The 18352-nt window shown below is 35.0% G+C and overlaps 1 protein-coding gene and 1 pseudogene across 3 annotated transcripts in view; one reads left to right on the plus strand and one right to left on the minus strand.

Moving 5' to 3' along the window:
• Window positions 1-338: 338 nt before the first annotated feature.
• LOC107695507 (neutral ceramidase-like) lies at window positions 339-11193 on the plus strand (annotated as a pseudogene).
• A 2145-nt stretch (window positions 11194-13338) lies between these two features.
• Window positions 13339-18352, minus strand: part of LOC107695528 (APOBEC1 complementation factor-like) — a 12179-nt gene continuing 7165 nt past the window's right edge. The window contains exons 9-12 of one of the 3 annotated variants that reach the window (XM_016495473.1): window positions 17636-17829; window positions 17401-17537; window positions 15578-15720; window positions 13339-14177 (exon numbers count right to left, since the gene is read on the minus strand). In XM_016495473.1, the coding sequence (XP_016350959.1) occupies window positions 14038-14177; window positions 15578-15720; window positions 17401-17537; window positions 17636-17829 (614 nt within the window). In that variant the 3' untranslated portion in view covers window positions 13339-14037. Of the gene's footprint in view, window positions 14178-15568; window positions 15721-17400; window positions 17538-17635; window positions 17854-18352 lie in introns of all 3 variants that reach the window. The other 2 variants (XM_016495472.1, XM_016495474.1) reach the window with 2 other exon arrangements.

Consider the following 18352-nt stretch of genomic DNA (forward strand, 5'->3'; position numbering starts at 1 on the left):
TTTTTAGGCCCATAGTATTCAATGGCTGACTTTAGTAGGTGATTTCATATAATAATGTAAATGTAAACTCATTACTTGTCTGAATTTCAACATTGTAATGGAATCATAAGCTACTAGTCATAAAAAGAATTAGGGTCCTTGACCAATTAGAATGAAACACATCCAAACTGGATAAAGGGGCCTCAATATTTTGCCCCTTACATGTCATAAAAGGAGAAAAAGATAATCTACAGCATAATGCGTTAGCTCTTTATCTTCCCATTCTTCCTTTTGTGTGACTGACGGAAGTCTGTAAACTGCTGCTGTCACTTGAAAACTGCAAATTCCCATGTACCCCCATGGCAAAAGCAGACACAGAAGTGGGGCAGTAGAGCTGTGGAAAGATTGCTCTCTCATCTCCTCCTTTTGACAGATTTATTCCCTATCAAATTAAGGTCTACTGTACAGTAGAGATGACAGTTAAAGGGTTAAGTTATGTTTTAGGTGGGATATTTTGAAAGCAAAAAGCAGAAAACAAGACCAATAACCTTGATTTATTAACCTATTAACATAGTATACCCCATTTCCCCATGATATGTACTTACGAGTAATCAGTTGCCGCTTGGACTTTAGGATTAAGCATACAAAAAAACTATAGATCTCCTGGAAGATTTGTTTTGTTTGGATGATTCTAGAGACCTTCATGATTATGTAGATATATATATGTCAACAAAAAATACTTAATAGTAACATGAAAATTACATTTCTTTGGGAGGGTTTGCCTTCGCCATGCTTCCTGGAAGTAGGGGTAGGAAGTTGACAGCCTCATGTGACAGGAAGGAAGTGAATACCTTTTTTTTTTTTTCTTGAAATCCTTTATTTGGTTGTTTGCTTGCATGTCATTGAGAAATAAAACATGGATAACATCTAGAAAAATACTTACAAAAGGAAAATGACAAATATAAACTGCGGCAACTGTGGGCTTAAATGGGTTAATGGCCAAAAAAAAAAAAAACCTTAAAAACCTAATGACCAATAATCAATTTATTTATTCACCAATGTATTTATAATTCAGATACTTGTATTTGACATTTGACAAATGTTAATATTGGACCCCAGGCATATACAGGTTTTACACAGGACAAGAAGGGTATTTCAGTTATAGATATTACCCATAGCACAATATACATTTTATTTGTTTTATTTGCTGCATCGACCAGGACCTCTCAGATTTTTGCATTTTATAGTTTGGAATAAATCGAAGAATTCAGAAAATTCGAAATCGAAAAAATGCAGGATATTTTTTTTATATAGTACTGTACTGAATAAGGTGTTTTACATAAAGATCTATACATATAGTCCAAAAAACAATTTAAAATTTATACAAGTGAACCGGTTCAAAAGGGTACATACTCTTGAATCTTAATGTGTTTTTAAAAAAAATCCATAGAAAAACAAAATGTCCTGGCAGAAAATTACCAGTACACCTTCTGTTAAATTTATGGACATTTCCTACAATGCAATGCGTAATTCAAAATACAGGTGAAACATATTTAAATAATACAGAAAATTCCTTCATATTAACACAGTACATTGGGCCATATTTTTATGGATTTTATGGATGGAAATGAGCATTATGTCAAAAAATTATTATTATTTTTTTTTTGTTGTTGTTGTACAGCAAGGATGCATTAAATTGATCAAAAGTGACCTACTGTAAAAGTAAACTACTTTTACATTATTACTTTTTTTCCCAGATAAATGTTGTTCTTGTGAGCTCTGTATTCATCAATGAATCCTGAAAATATGTATGAATGTTTCCACAAAAATATTAATTGACATTGATAATAAGAAGAATAGCTACCTAAGCACCAAATCAGCATATTAGAATGATTTCTGAAGGATCATGTGACACTGAAGACTGGAGTAATGAAGCTGAAAATTCAGCTTTGCATCACAGGAATAAATTACATTTTAGAATATATTAAAATAGAAAACTATTATTTAAAATGGGAAAATATTTCACAATATTACTATTTTAACTGAATTTTTGATCAAATAAATCCAGCCTTGGTAAGACTTCTTTCAAAAACATAATTTAAAGTGTAGTGTTACCACATTTCGCAACATAGAAATATGGATTTATGTTTCATACTTTGCACACTTGCTCTTTGTTCTGTGTTTAAGTGTCGGTGTTCTCAATGCTCAATGTTCTGAGTTGTTTAGTGTTTATATGTGTTTATATTTTGCATTACAAGCATGTTCTCTGTGTGTGTGTGTGTTTCAGTGAAGGGTGATGGCGCGGAAGACGTTCTGGAGACGTTCTGGAGATCTCACTCATAGTTCTCTTCCTTTTGATGACAGCAGTCTCAGAGGGGCTAATAACAGTCCTGGCCCTCAAATTGGATTCAGAAAAACATAATCATATGTTTTAAGTAATTCCGAACTGTACACATGGTTTAATTACAAGAAAATGATAGATCATAGACCAAAATGTATTTTTCTTAAGCAATAATTTTTGTCCTTATGCATTCTAACACCTAGGAAAAAGTTTTGCTGATTTCATATATTTAATATTGAGAAATATTTTTTATTATCTGTGCACCAGAAGAAGCGACTCCAGAGGAACTGAGCCCATCAGTGAATCCTCCAGAGAACCCTTATCTGATCGGTGTGGGTCGAGCAGACTGTACCGGGCCTGTGGCCGATCTGCCTATGGCCAGCTTTATTTCTCTCAATCATTTTCTGTTCAGTTCATTTCTTAGACTTTGATCATTTGACTTTACTCTGAAACTATTGCCAGCTGTTCAGTGTGATTAATGGTGAGGCTTTAGTTGGAAGTTATTATTCCAGTTGTTAGTTGTTATTCATCAGTTGTTAAGAGACTGATAATGTTTATGACTGTGCATTGATCAGATGGGATGATAAAGGACAGATATCGATGTCAAAGGCCTTTAAGATTCTTGTGAATCCTGATTTAGTTTTTTTGTTTGTGGAAAAGATGGGGTACGCCAGTACTGAGCAGACAGTGAGAGGGATCCACACACGTCTGTTCAGCAGAGCCTTCATCGTGGATGATGGCAGTAAAAGAGTGGTGTTCATCACTGCAGACATCGGCATGGTCTCTCAGAGACTAAGGCTAGAGGTAGCACACACACTATTCTGGGTTTCTTCGTCTGTAGTCATGGGAAAAGTTTACATAAAGCACTTCTCTTATAATAGCATGTGGGCCATTGACAATGGTCATAATAGAAATTCTGAATATTTAATACTAGATTGTTATTAAAAGCTCTTTAAGTCTTTAAGTAGTTTGTCACAATATATATATACATACGTACGTGGATTGGAATATATACACACACATTGTCAATGACCTGGTGTAGGAAAATAGCTAGTAAATACAATAGGACGAATACAAAGGGCACGTTGAATTATATATATATATATATAAACTCTTTAAGTAGTTTTTTTTTTCTCTTCTTTTTTATAAGTTGACAATTTTCAAGACTTTTTTTTTTTTTTGAGTAACCCTGAGAAAAATCATGATATTCCTGCAAAAAAAGCTTTTAAAAATATAACTTTTTATTGTTATTATTATTTTGTATTATTGTTACACCACATGACATTTTTTGGAATGATTCAATCAAATTTTTTGTACAGAACTGTATAAACTGTAGAATTAAAAAAATAAAATCATTAGAAACTAAAATTAATACAAGGATTTTGCATATCTAAAAATCTGACTGAGATTTTCTCCTTATGATCATTTCTGGCATCTCTTTACTTGTTAGTGACTATATTTGCATATAGACCAATAATGTGTTTATTTCCAATAATCAGAGTACAGACTTAACCACAGAAGGATGCTCACATGCCCGTTTATTGCAATTTTATTGCAATTGTGAAGATTATGAGATTAATCGCATCAATTTGATCGTATTGTGTTTGAATGAATGAATGAATGAATGAATGAATGAGGCATTTATATAGCACTTTATTGTGTATTGCTGTACACCCAAAGGTAACGTTTAATTGCAATATTGCCCAAATTTCATTAGAATTGCATTATGAGGGTGTATTTAAACGTCATTGTCCCAAACCATTTTATGTTCTGCACGAGCACATTTCCAGTACACCCTCTTTATGATCATCAGTAAAGTCTACAAGCCATCGTCAGTGGAATAGTCAAGGTATGCTTTACTGGCCAACTCTCATTTGAAATGCATTTCTGATATGTTAACATATAAATGTGTACCCTTTGGATTAGTTCATGTAAATGCCTTCAGCATGTCATTGATAATGTTTTCTACTCTCTGTATCAGAGCATTGATATAGCTCACAGGAATTTGAGACCTGGACGCATTTTCATAAATAAAGGACAACTAGTTGATACATTCATACATGAACAACCCTGAGGAGGAGAGAAACAGGTTTGTTTGTTTGCTGATGTGCTCATATTGATCCAGCTGTATTGTAAAGGAACTCAAATCTCACCAGTGGCAGAAATCAGCTTTAATTATTAAAGGGATATTTTGCGCAAAAATTTAAATGCTGTCATCATTTACTCACCCTCATGTTTCTTTCGTCTGTGGAACACAAAAGTATATTTTGGAAGAATGTCTGTAACATTCAAACTGTTTCGGGTCCTACTGACTTCCATTATAATTATGATTAATTATGATTCCAGTTAATACAAAAGATAGTTGTCACACAACAGTCTTTATTTCAGTGACTACAATAAGATTTAGAGTCAGAAATCAAATTACACAAATGCTTGTTTAAATTGTTTGTAAGTATAAATCTGTCTTCCAATCTAAAAGTTGGAAGTTGCCCCAGGTTGGGGCAAGTTGTCACTTTTTTTTTTTTACCCAAACTATGCTTTCATATTGTTGTATGTACACTCTAAAAAATGCTGGGTTATTTCAACCCAACTTTGGGTCAAATTTGGACTAACCCAACTTTTGGGTTAAAAATTTAATGTAAAAATTTAACCCAACAGTTGGGCTAGTCCATATTTGACCCAAAGTTGGGTTGAAACAACCCAGCATTTTTTAGAGTGTAACATTTAAATTTTGCGGTTTTATTAAGTGTTTTACATCTCATAATTGTGTTACAGTAAAACGTGATGACAGCTAGCCACAGTCTCTCCTAATGGTTTAATTGATATGTTTGTGTTAAAAACACTTAATATTAGTTACACATTAAACAACACTCATGTAACAGCTGTAAGTTACTACAGGTTAATTTCTGACTCTGTTTCCAACCCAGATATGAATTCAATACAGACAAGCAGATTGTCATCATGAAATTCACAGATATGGACAGGGATGGTATGGGCTTGTTCAGGTATAAAACACCTTTTACTTCAAAGAATTATAAGTTTCAGTGCAAACAGAATAATATCTTAGGGATTTATTGGCTATGTATCTGCCCTCAGCTGGTTTGCTGTACATCCCGTCAGTATGAATGACACCAATCGCATGGTGAGCTCGGACAACCTCGGCTACTCCTCCTATGCCTTCGAGCAAGAGAAAAACATTGGCTTTCTACCCGGTGAGGTAAAAGGTCAACCTTTTAATTAGAGCCTTTTCCCTCTGAGCCCCATCATCAAGGTTAATTAATTGTCTTTATTAGTTGTAATCTACTTGAAGAGTTCACAAGGACATTTTGCCGTTCAATATAGTCAATAGTTCTCCTGAGAATGCTCTAAACACGGAGGAAGCTTATTGAAGATGGTTAATTAATGTTGTTATTATGCAAGATCTCTTTGCCCTATAAATTAAACAGAAGATAAAATTTCTGTTGCTTATGTCGGCAGTTATTTTTAATAGGCTTTTTGACTCGGGGACTACAGTATGAAAAGCTCAGAAGTAATGCATCACGGTCTGTTTACCTCCAGGGCCCTTTTGTAGCCGGCTTTTCCTCCAGTAATCTTGGAGATTCATCTCCCAACATTCGCGGCCCTATCTGTGTGAACTCCGGCGAGAAGTGTGACTACCTTAACAGCTCCTGTCCCATTGGTGGAGTGAGTTATTTATCAACAGTGTTGTGCGCCATTTAGATTTACTGTAATTTACTTATTTTTCAAAATGTGTCACACTCCACTAATTCAAATCTTCTTGGGCGTGATTGTTGAATTTGCAATCCAGTAAATTTCTCTTTTCTGTCATTCCAATCCAAATTCCACTGTCCAAAAAAAAAGCATATGTAGTATATCTTTTTGTTATATTTGAATATTATTTTTCTAAATATCTATATTATATAAAGGTTGACCTTTTCAAAAAAAAATAAAAAAATAAAAATAAATATATGTATATTACATTTTTATTATTATTAAATCTTGTTATACACATACATATACACACATTTTAATATGTATATTTTGATTTATATTTTTTATTTATTGAACTGATTGATTGAAACGTTCAGTTTTATATTTCAACTTAAATATTTGCAGACACTTGGAAATATTTACTCTCCATGTGCCTTTCAACAGAAAAAAGCGTGCATAGCTTTTGGACCGGGTGAGGACAGGTTTTGAAAGCACCAGGATCATACGAGAGAATATGTCTAAAAAAGCAAAGGTTTGTCTCATTTGTCCTATTGCTTGATCCCGATGTGTATCAGTGATTGTGGTGCGCGTGCGTTACTTTACCTAGTCAATTTGTTCTGCAGGAGCTGTACAGCAGTGCAAAGCAGGAGCTGCATGGGCCCGTTTACGGCGCACATCAGTGGGTCAACATGACCGATGAGACTCATACAGTGAGTACAGGGTTCCTGTGCATGAAATACGGCTAATGAGATCAAGAACATGTACTAAAAGAGTAAAGTCTTATTTTATTTGTTTAGCACTTTTTAAAATACACATTGTTTTAAAGCAACTTTAAAGAAATGTTCTATATTAAATTATTCATTAATTTATATAATAATAATAGAGTTTTTTTAATTTTGGGTGAACTATCCCTATATGTAGACTACGGGTAAAAAGTTTGTAATAATAACGATTTTTCAAAAATGTTTTTGAAATTTTAAAAATGTAAAATGTAATTTATTCCTGTGATGTCAAAGCTGAATTTTCAGCAGCCCATTACTCCAGTCTTCAGTGTTACATGATCCTTCAGAAATCATTCCATTTGTATTGTTTTAACAGTTTTTCAACTGTATACATGCCATTTAGACAATTATACGTGCAAGCATGAGACTAAGATGACTAGTGAGACACTTACCAGCCTTGTCTGTGCGAAATTATGTCATGTCATGTTTATGAAAACTCAATGAACAAAAACATAAAGATCCGCAAAGTGCTGTTTACAGTGAACAAACTTGACTCACAGGAATTATGTACGCAAGTACATAAAGAAGTAGTTCTCAAAAGGACAATTTTATACAACTTTACAGATCAAATAACACATTTTGCACTGCATAATTCCTGTATGTACTTTAACATAAAATACAAGTCTCACGTTTAACCCTCCAAAACGTCAGTGCATCACCAAAACATGATTTTCTCTTGTTTTTAAAATCGGAAGAAAACATATTTTCTGTAGTTATCGTCTGAATGTCACAGATGCTGTCTGTAGAACTTAACATGAACTAAAAAACTGTTTCTGTCGTCAGGGACAGACGTGTAAACCTGCTCTGGGCCACAGTTTTGCTGCTGGTACAACCGATGGAGGAGGAGAATTCAACTTCATACAAGGTAAGGAGTCGAGTTTCATATCACACACTTGGTAAGTACTTTGCCAATTCTTATGGTTACATAATTTGACAGGTAGATAATTATGGTTATGCTTTTTCTTGTGACCAGGGGATACTGATGGAGATCCTTTCTGGGATGGAATTAGAGATGCAGTTTTGGGACCCCAAAACGAGACCACGGCTTGTCATCAGCCTAAACCAATCCTCTTCAGCACTGGGGAGGTATGAGGACAAGTAGAGCTCATAAAGAAATGGAATAACCTGATATACAATATGGTATCTTTTGTTATTATTAGCATAAGATAAGAATGTGCCAAAAGGCAAATTCGCTCCAGAATTGTCACTTTTTACACAGTACATGACAATAGGTAATGGCAAGTATTCATAACTCTTTTATTTGTTTTGAAATAATAACCGTGATAGTCGCTTCTGTGCAGATGGATTCGCCCCTCCCATGGCATCCAGCCATCGTGGACATTCAGATCATCACTATCGGCTCTTTAGCCATAGTTGCAGTCCCAGGAGAATTTACGTGAGTTCTGTTAATTAGTATAAGGAAAATGAAAATAGGAAACTGTGGCTCTGTAACCAGCCACTATTGTTTACCCCAAATTGTCTTCTGTGTTCTAGTACCATGTCAGGGAGAAGGATACGAGAGGCAGTCAAAAAGGTGAGAATTGCACATTCACTACTGGTAAAAAGTTTGGAATAATTAAGACTTTTTAATGACTCTGAAAGAAGTCCCTTCTGCTTACCAAGGCTGCATTTATTTGATTAAAATACAGTAATTTTGTGTAATGTAATTAGAATTTAAAATAACTATTTTCTATTTTAATATTTTCTTATGTCTAATTTATTCCTGTAATGCAAAGCTGAATTTTCATCATCATTACGCCAGCCAGAAAATTATTTTAAATTATTCTGATTTTGGTGCTTCCTTTTGTCAATTATTATTGGAGCTCAGTTATTTTTGCAGCTTGATATTTTTGTGGAAAATGCCATACATTTTTTCTCAGGATTCTTTGATGAATAGGAAGTTCAAAAGAACAGTATTCATTTAAAACAGAAATCTTTTGTAATATTATAAATGTCTTTACTGTCACTTTCGATCAGTTTAATGCATCCTTGCTGAACAAAAGTATTAATTTCTTTTTATTAATCTTTCTTACATCAAACCTTTGACTAGCAGTGTATCCTAGTTTATACAAAAATATTAAGCAGCAAAAACTGTTTTTAACATTGATAAGAAATGTTTTAGCAAATCAGCATATCAGAATGAATTCTGAAGGCTCATGTGACACTGAAGACTGGAGTCATTTTTTAATATTTCAAAAACATTTTTCATTAAAAAATGTAATTATTCTAAATGTAATTCTTATTCTAAGCCAGTAGTCTACATATAGGGATAGTTCACCCAAAAGTGAAAACTCTATTAATCCAAATATAATAAATTAATTTGTTTAAAGCTATGATCTGTTTTTAGAGGATTCCATTTTAAGTTGAATAAACATATTTTGACACAAATATCAATATGTTTAGGGGGAATAGACAGTGGTGTATCTTGACGTCACAGTCATTTCACATGATTTGCATAGGAGTTGGAGGTGAAAGAATCTTTCGCTAATGCAGAGGTGGTCATCGCTGGTCTGTGCAACATCTACACCCACTACATCACAACATACGAAGAGTATCAGGTATATACTGCATTCCTCAGTTTTAGTGAACCATCGACGCTTACAAAAACATACCGTAATATAGTCATGGCATTTACATGGTGCTCCAGGGTCAGTGATCCAAAAAATATATGTGTCTGTATTTTTCCTCTATCCTCACAGATCCAGCGATATGAGGGCGCATCCACTATTTATGGTCCTCACACTCTCTCGGCTTACATCCAGCGCTACAGAGGCCTGGCCAGAGCTATAGCTCACGTAATGCTCTGCTGCCTTACAGTCATTTGTGACTTTTTGATGAACTGAAATGGCCTGCCTGATCTCATGAATGAATCAAAATTGACAGGAGAGCTGCCTAAGGGTCCTGAACCCCCTTTCTTTGATGAAGACAAACTTTTTAATCAAGTGAAGGACCCAGCTGCAGATGTAGCGCCAGCTGACACCACATTTGGTGACGTTTTACAGCAGGTTAACTCTGTCTATAAAGTGGTAGGTCAATAATTCTGATGTACAAACAGTACAGTATGTGCGGTGACTTTTACTATTGCTTGGAGCAATTTTGCAGACAAAATCAATCATTTCAATAGGAATCCACATGTTTGGGAGTTTCGCATTAGTGTGAAAAAGTTCCCCCATGTAGATTTTGCTGTTGTTCAAGTTGGACATGTGAATTTGATGCGCTAACCAACATAAAGCTGCTTGATTTGAATGTGACTTCTACGCTGTTGACAATGGACCGTTTTTACATATGAAAAATGTGACTTCTCATTAAAACTGTCCTAGTGAAAGCTTACTATTATAAACTGACAGGCTTCATGTGATTTATTTATTCTAAAGGGAGAAATTGCATCTGTCACATTTGTCGCTGGAAACCCAAGACACTCTGGAGATATTGTGAGTTCTTAAGTAGCAGTAACTGAACAGTAATCTCTTGCAAAACATGCTCTTTTATGCATGAGATATTACTAATCTGTGGTGATTATGATATCAGAGAGATAAGACATTTGTTACAGTGGAGAGGTTTAATAACGACACCAACTCATGGGAAATAATTCACACGGATGCATCGTGGGAAACAAGGTAATGTGTTTTCTACAGACAGTACAGTACATGCTGCAGAAAGATGCATTTTTTTATGCTTTTGAAATGTTATCATATTCATTTGTATCCTTCTATAATTTTACTTTGAGGTTGAGTTAATAAAGCCATCTTAAAGCTGATGGTATCTTTCAAGGTCTATCCCCGATAAGGCAAACGCTGAGTCAAGGTCTTATCACTTATTAATTATATAGGCAGTTCAATCCTCGAGCTGAAATCCATGTGTGATCCCTAAAGGAATTCTAGATTAAACAGTCTGTACATTTATGTTGACATAATGCGTAAAGACAAAACACAGTATGTCAGCAAAACTGGAACTGATAAAAGGGCATCAAAGTTTTTAATTGAATGTTAATTTATTTGATATTAGTTTTCCAAATTCTGTTCAAAATTCTGTGAGCATAGAGACAAACCTGAGTTTTCGAACTGGGATAACAGAAAAAAAAAAAACAGCGAAAAATAGTGTAAAAATGTTAAATTATAATATTAATAATTAAAAATAAATATATACTATAATATAGACTAATTTTGTATATTCAGGTTTCACTGGATTAAAGGACTTGCTGGTCAGTCAAAAGTGGAGTGGCACATCCCGCTCACGGCACAGACAGGAACCTACCGGATTCAACACTTTGGACACTACAAACAATTCACAGATAACAACACCATCACACCATACGTTGGCACTTCTGATGCTTTTAAAGTCACCAGAAGCTTTTACTACTATAGATCAGTGTATCACTGAGAAAGAACATTAGACACAACGCTGACAGATATTAGCTGCTCGTAAGGCAGTGCTCAATTAAAAGCATCAATCTGTAACTTAATGTTGTTGTTCTTTACACTGTCAACAAGTGAAACGTTCATACAGCAAGAGTACTAAAATGTCAATACTGATTTCTAAGGTGAAGTAATTGTTTTGTGAAGTATTAAACTATCTATACAACTGTTGCAGTAGCTTCAGAATTTATTTAAAGGGGTCATATGATGCGATTTCAATTTTTCCTTTCTCGTTGGAGTGTTAAAAGCTCTTGGTGCATAAAGAAGATCTGTAAAGTTGCAAAGACTAAAGTCTCAAATCCAAAGAGATATTCTTTATAAAAGTTAAGAGTCAGCCACACCTACCTAAAACGGCTCGTTCTAACACGCCCCCACATGTCTACATCACGATGTGGGAAGATTTGCATAACGCCGATAAACACATTTCATTATACTAAATGCACAAAATAATGTTCTTTTTAGCAGCATCAAAAATTTTTTTTTTAAATTTGTGTCCTAGTAATTATGCACTAGGCCTATTCATTTTATAAAAGTAGCAAGCACCTTGCAAACAGAAAAACAAAATGGCTCAAAAGTTTGAAAAATAACTAATTTCAGCCTAAAGTAATAAAGCCTCAGTAAAATTCTTAAGAGTAAAAACTCTTAAAATTCTGATTTTAAGAAAATACATAGAAATAATGTTTTTGTAAAGACTGATAGTAGTTTTCCATACAGTAAAAAAGTTTCCATTAGGCCTACACGTGGTGCTGGTCAGCCCCTCAATGTATTTCGCCATGTTGAAAAGAACTGACCTACGGTTTTCAATAAATGTTGGTGAGTTGTAGATACGCTAGTAGCATAGTGTAGATTTTAGTTATGCGAAGACCGAAAATTAGGCAACGAATCACACCTACTGTATTGTCGTGCTTTATCAACGGGAGAATCAGTACCGTTATGGCCGAAGAAGCAGAAAAGGTCTGAAGCCACAAGCCAGAAGACGAGAAGACCGACAAAGAGTAAGACAGACAGACAGACAGACAGACAGACAGACAGACAGACACACACACACAAAACACGCGTAAACATCGGTACAGTGAACACAAGGTGGAAAGATTCGACGACTGAGAAAAATTCAGTAGGGAGTAGTGGATGCTCAAGTTTTATTGGACCGGTAAAGGAATTAATTATTGTGTAGAAAACTCACTAGTATCATCGAAATTTTCATAAAACTCAGAAAGACGTTCATGAAGCGTGGTACACAGCTATTGTCGTGTCGATACTTAAAAGTACACAAAGAACAGCGATGCTAATGCTAGCTCAAGAACTACTGAATGTACAACCTGTACTTATACTTGTAGCATATCAAAAATGTTTTAGGGTTTCATTATCATTTAAAATGAGTCACAAATGCAAAAAAGAAGTCAGGAGACATGTCAAGAAGTGAATTTGATTTATTGATGGTTAGTTGATTTTCTAGAATTATATTTTCATAACTCTCTTTGTAGCACTATGAAGATCTCAGCTTATTTTCTCCCTCCAGTTCTGATGCCAATCACTTAGATAATAAATTATTTCAAACACGCCATGATCGAATAACAAAGTTCATAAAAAACAGAGTTGGAATTCAGGTATAAAAAAAGTTCTAAGTGCTACACCAAACTTTAATACTTCACCTTTAAGGCATCTTGATATTTAACAAAAATGTGTCCATGTGTATTTAAACAATGCTCTTACATTCCCCACTTAGAAAACGTTTGAAGTGGGAAAATATTAGTAGCAAGCCTGTAAATATCTTATAAAATATAGCAAAACTACTTATCAACGAACCAGATACAAAGTGTGAACCATTTCTAAAATGTTCATAAAACATGCAGATACATACAAAAGCGTATGAATGGGTTTCATCTGTTAAAACTCTCTGTACTTTGGGTGTTAATGTAAATACTGAAAGAAAACCAACAAAAAAACAAACCACTTTAAATACAGTGCCAAAGCTTACAAAAGTAAATTGGTGTGTCCGAAATCGCGTACTGTCTGAGTAGCTACTACATTTGAATTTACTTTACGATCGTTAAAAAAGTACGTATGAATGAAATCCGGACGTACTACATCCGCCATGTTGCTACTGTCACATGACCTACCCCAAGTGTGGGTATTTGGACAAGGCATAAAGTGTCCATCATATGCGCACTTCAGAATCACGCCGGAAGTAGTAGGTCATCCGGATACTTCTCCCTACTGTTTTTCGAATACTATGAATTCGGACTACTCTGCTCACATACTGTTTTTCACATACTATATAGTAGGGAAGTATGCCATTTCGGACGCAGTGAATGTCTGGATAAAATTCTGTATCATGTAGCACAATGGGATATTACTATGTTTTTCGAAATTACATTCAGTTGTAATAATTAATTGTTAAAGGCAGTCGTTCAAAGGCAGCAGGCAGCATTGAACAAGGGTCCAGCCTAAATGTCTCTAATTTAGATATTTAAAAAAAATAATAATCTAAATTCAAATCTTATGGGGTCACCATTCTGGATGACCACAATTTATGACACAAGTCATGCTTAAATCAAGGGAATTGAAGCTTTGTCAAATGTTTGGAAACGTTTGGGATTGAGATGTTGGCAGCCTTCAGGCAGCCCTCTTCCTGAGGTAAGTCAAAATATGACTCATATTCTTCAATATTGCAAAAATCCTCAAAAACACTTGGGAAGAAATAAAGTTATCATAACTCTAAATAAACAATCACTACTGAACCTAGAAACACGACAGAATACATGGAACAGATTAACATTAACATTACATAGACTGTTAGTTAAAGGTTTTAAAACACTCCATATGCATCTCCACGGGTTGTCACAGCAAAGGCCGGGTAACCCTCATAGGTTGCATAGGCAGTCAGGTCCTGACCCAGAGAAACAGCCTGTTTCAGCTGGGTACCAGTGGTGCTGGCAATTGTATAACCTGTGAAACCAAAAGGAAAAGACTCAGGGCAAAATAACTGTTGAAAAGGTGTTTTTTTTTTAATAGGTTGCTTAACCTTAGTGCAGAAAAGTGCAGAACAAAAGAGCAGAAAGTCTTACATTTATAAAGTCATGGCATTAGATTAATATGCAAAAAAAATTAATATCTTCAATATTTTTTTTTTGCAATACAAATATCTAAACATCTTTAAAACAAGATACATTCATTTGAGCTGCAAACTGAACATTCAGTTTTGTTTTCTGAGAAGCTTAAAATTAAGTTAGGCTTTAAACAAGGACAAAAATCTGTTAATGGGGAATAAAAACTTGTTTTACCTTTGAATTAAGTTAATTTTCTGAGCCCATTAGAAGATATTTGTTCTAGTTTTAAGCCTAACTTCATTTTAAGCTCAAGTTTGATCAGTTTTTTCATAAAACTTATGTAATTTTACTTTTACTTTATTTTTTTATTTTTTTTTTGTAAAATGAATGAAAAAGTTAAGGAGATCTATTGGAAGTTGTATTTTCAAACTTTAAAGCATTGCTAATACAAGACATTTACATTTAGAAATCATATTGACATTTTGTTAATTCAATTTATTCCTTAAATATTCTTTATGTGGTCTTAAAAAGTCTTACATTTACCTTCATAAAACCTGCAGAAACCCTGAATATGTTATATGGCATTAATATTTAAATGTAAATATTGAATACAAATATGCATTATTTAACTATATTAGTATTCTGCATTAATTTTATTTTGTTGCTAACAATTATTTGTCAAAGTCATGTATTATACCGTAATAAAAATAAATTTACTAAAATGTATTTGAAATGCATGTATTTTATGCTAAGTATATTACAAACACATTTACATATTTATGTACTTAATAAAAATACACTGCAATTGTACTTATAGCATACTAAACTGGTATACTTAAAGCCTGCTAAATTGTAACAACAAATGTTGTGCTTAATGCACTTTAATTGTGCGTTAGTAGTGTTGAAGTTCAACTAAAGATATACTTAAGGATATTTGGTTGTGCTAAAGTGGAACTATTTTGCGAGTATACTTTAGGCAAACTTGAAATATCTTGCATTTAAAAACTGATATTATTCAAAGATCATACAATCCTTATCATTAGTGACATTAAAACACATTTTAGGCATAATATTAAGAAATGTGCATTGTGCACAAGTAGTACTCCAAATAAATTTTAATTATATGATTTAGATCAGTAAGTCTCAAGTGATATGTCAGTAAAGTTAATAGATTTGAACTATTTACTAGGGTAGAGTAATTAATAGAATAAAATGTTAGTTCTAGTATATGGTTCGAGTAAATATACTCCATATTAAAAGCACAATAAAATAAGTAGCAGTCTTACAGACCTCACATACCTGGGAATGCAGCAGCTACGGCCACAGCAGCGGAAGCGTCAGCGCCCTCAGTCTGAATACCAAGGATCTGCAGCGTGTGTTCGGCTGCATGCAGCTTTGCCTCATCCATTGATGTGCAGAGCTTGGCGGGGGTGAACGGATGTCTGATTGGGCACACAGAGAACATCAGTGGTAAAATATGGTGTTGAGAAATGTATAGATTTCTAAAAATAGACTAATTAAAAAAAAATTATAATAATTATATATATAGATGATGAGGTTATTTAGATTTCACAGAAGCTGGGATGTCCTGTGTCTATTATGTAATGCTACATGTCATGTCTGACTGAAGAGTGTATGGCTGTGTCCCAAAACATTGTGAGCTGATTTGATGTCTAATGGCTACACTGGCACCGGTCTACACGGACACCATGCTAACTGAAAAGTAACCTCTTAAAATACCTGATTTGAGCTGTGACTCGGTTAATCTTGTGCAATGGACTCTATGCACGCCAACTGTCTGTGTATTTCTTTGAACTTCCAGAATCTTATTCTGCCTTACACAGTGTCTACACCGGACGCGAGCGGTGCAACGCAACAAAAGACAATAGAACCCATTATAAACAGTGATGCTGTCTACACTGGATGCAGCGCGACACGGCAAATCCCCAACAGTAAACTGATGCCTTGTTGTAATTATGATGTACTGACAAAGTACAAATGATTTGCAAAGGTCTCATTGTCACTTCCAGTGTGGACAGCCTTTAGCTGTTGTGGCGCGACAACTGTCGTGTCCGGTGTAGACACTGTTAGCAAACACATAGTAGCAAACTGGTTCTAATAGCCTTATATTTCTAACAGCCTAACTGTGAATCACAATTACTTATATAAATTACTACTTATATATTATTAACTATAGCAGTGACATCAAACTCCGTTCCTCGAGGGCCACAGTCACACAGAGTTTAGTTCCAACCCTCCTCCAACACACATGCCTGTAGTTTTCAAATAAGCCTTAAGGATTTGATTAGCTGGATCAGGTGTGTTTAATTAAGGTTGAAGCTAAACTCTGTTAAACCTCCAAGAACTTGGAGAGTTCACCTTCTTCAAGACTTGAAGAGTTTGACACTCCTGATCTTTAGTAAACATTATATTCAAGTGTATTGTATTAAAACATAACATGTTACTGATAAATTCCTGAAGCTTTAAATGTAGATGGAAGCTTTTAAATGTAAATGTAGACCAATCGTGGTATGCAGTAAGTTGAGATCTACATAGAACGGTCAGAAATTGATCAAATGAAGGTATCTCAGTAGACAGGATGTGACACGATCATTGGATTCAGACATGCGTTGTTGCCTTCCTACTTCAGTATGCTGCCTGCGGAGGCAGCATTTTTCAGCTTTCAGACACAGCCATAATGTATAAGGACTGTAGAGAGCACGTCAGTAGGAAAATAAAGGCAAAACCCGGACGTTTTAAGGCAATTTAGAAAACCCTGTCAGGACATGCCCAAGAAAAGTACGATATGCGGTAACCCTAATTTAGTTAAGTGGTTCCCAACCTCATACCTGGAGTACCTGCATCTTTGCACATTTTGATCGTCTTCTCAATTAAACACACCTGATTCAGCTGATCAGCTCATTGGTAGAGACTTTAAAACCTGAAATGGGAGTGTCAGACAAATGAGACATGCAACATGTACAGTTTTCATGTACAGTCCTACGGGAGTGTGCTTGGGAACCACTGATCTAGGCAGCTCACTAGGTTTTGTGACACAGTTAATACGAGTGTTTTTGCTTTGTGATGATGTGAGTATGGTTGAGGTAGAGGTTGTGGCGTACATATGTGGGTATTGAGTAGCCAGAGCAGGGATGGTGATTTTGTAAAGGAACAGTTGCCTCTGATCTGGTCCAATAGCAGAGTGAAGCTGGTAAACAGGTTGCCCCCAGCTATTCTTTTGGCAAATATCCTCCAAGATCTGCAAAAAGAGGCAAACTCGTCCTTGGAAATAATGTTCCTTTGAAAAATTCCTCTTAAAATCCACAAGTGATCGTTTCAGTGAAGATATGAGTGTACCTGTGGGGCGTGTTTGATGCCTTGGGGCTTCAGAGTGACTGGGTTCATGGGCGTGAGCTCCATGCCAGGAAGAAGGTCATAAAGTTTGTCGTCGGGGTGTTTGTCTGTCTTGAGTTGGTACGTGGAGCAACCACGACCCACGCCTGCATAGGCGAGGTATCCTCGCCCACCCAAACCACGTATGCCCGCTGCCCCTACAGGTACATTCATGTAAATGTCTAGGAATGCAAGAAGGCATTAAGTCGAATCAAATCACCAGAAATCACCCAGGTTTCAATCAAGATTTAGATAAACTGATCATCATATAGATATATTCCAAGCCAGCACATTACAGATGCTGCATCTCTGATTCTTGTCGGATCATTTATTTTAGAAATTTGATAGACTTGATTTTTGGACCCCATCCATTCAGAATAATATATTATTGTCATTGGACTGTAATATGCAGGCATGGATAACAAATTCAAATGCTAGATAGGACAAGCAAAACTATCAAGAACAATATAGCAAAATACATTGTTTATGGTCACATGCAAATGGAGATGCAAATATTATGCAGTTGAACTGCAACAATGAAACGATAATGAAAGATCTTTACATACATAATTTGCCCTGTCCCTTTAAAGTTAAAGGGATAGTTCACCCAAAAATGAAAATTACCCCATGATTTACTCACCCTCAAGCCATCCTAGGTGTATATGACTTTCTTCTTTCAGA

This window comes from Sinocyclocheilus anshuiensis, unplaced genomic scaffold, assembly GCF_001515605.1.
Source record: "Sinocyclocheilus anshuiensis isolate Anshui unplaced genomic scaffold, SAMN03320099.WGS_v1.1 scaffold466, whole genome shotgun sequence".
Classification (NCBI taxonomy): Eukaryota; Metazoa; Chordata; class Actinopteri; order Cypriniformes; family Cyprinidae; genus Sinocyclocheilus; species Sinocyclocheilus anshuiensis.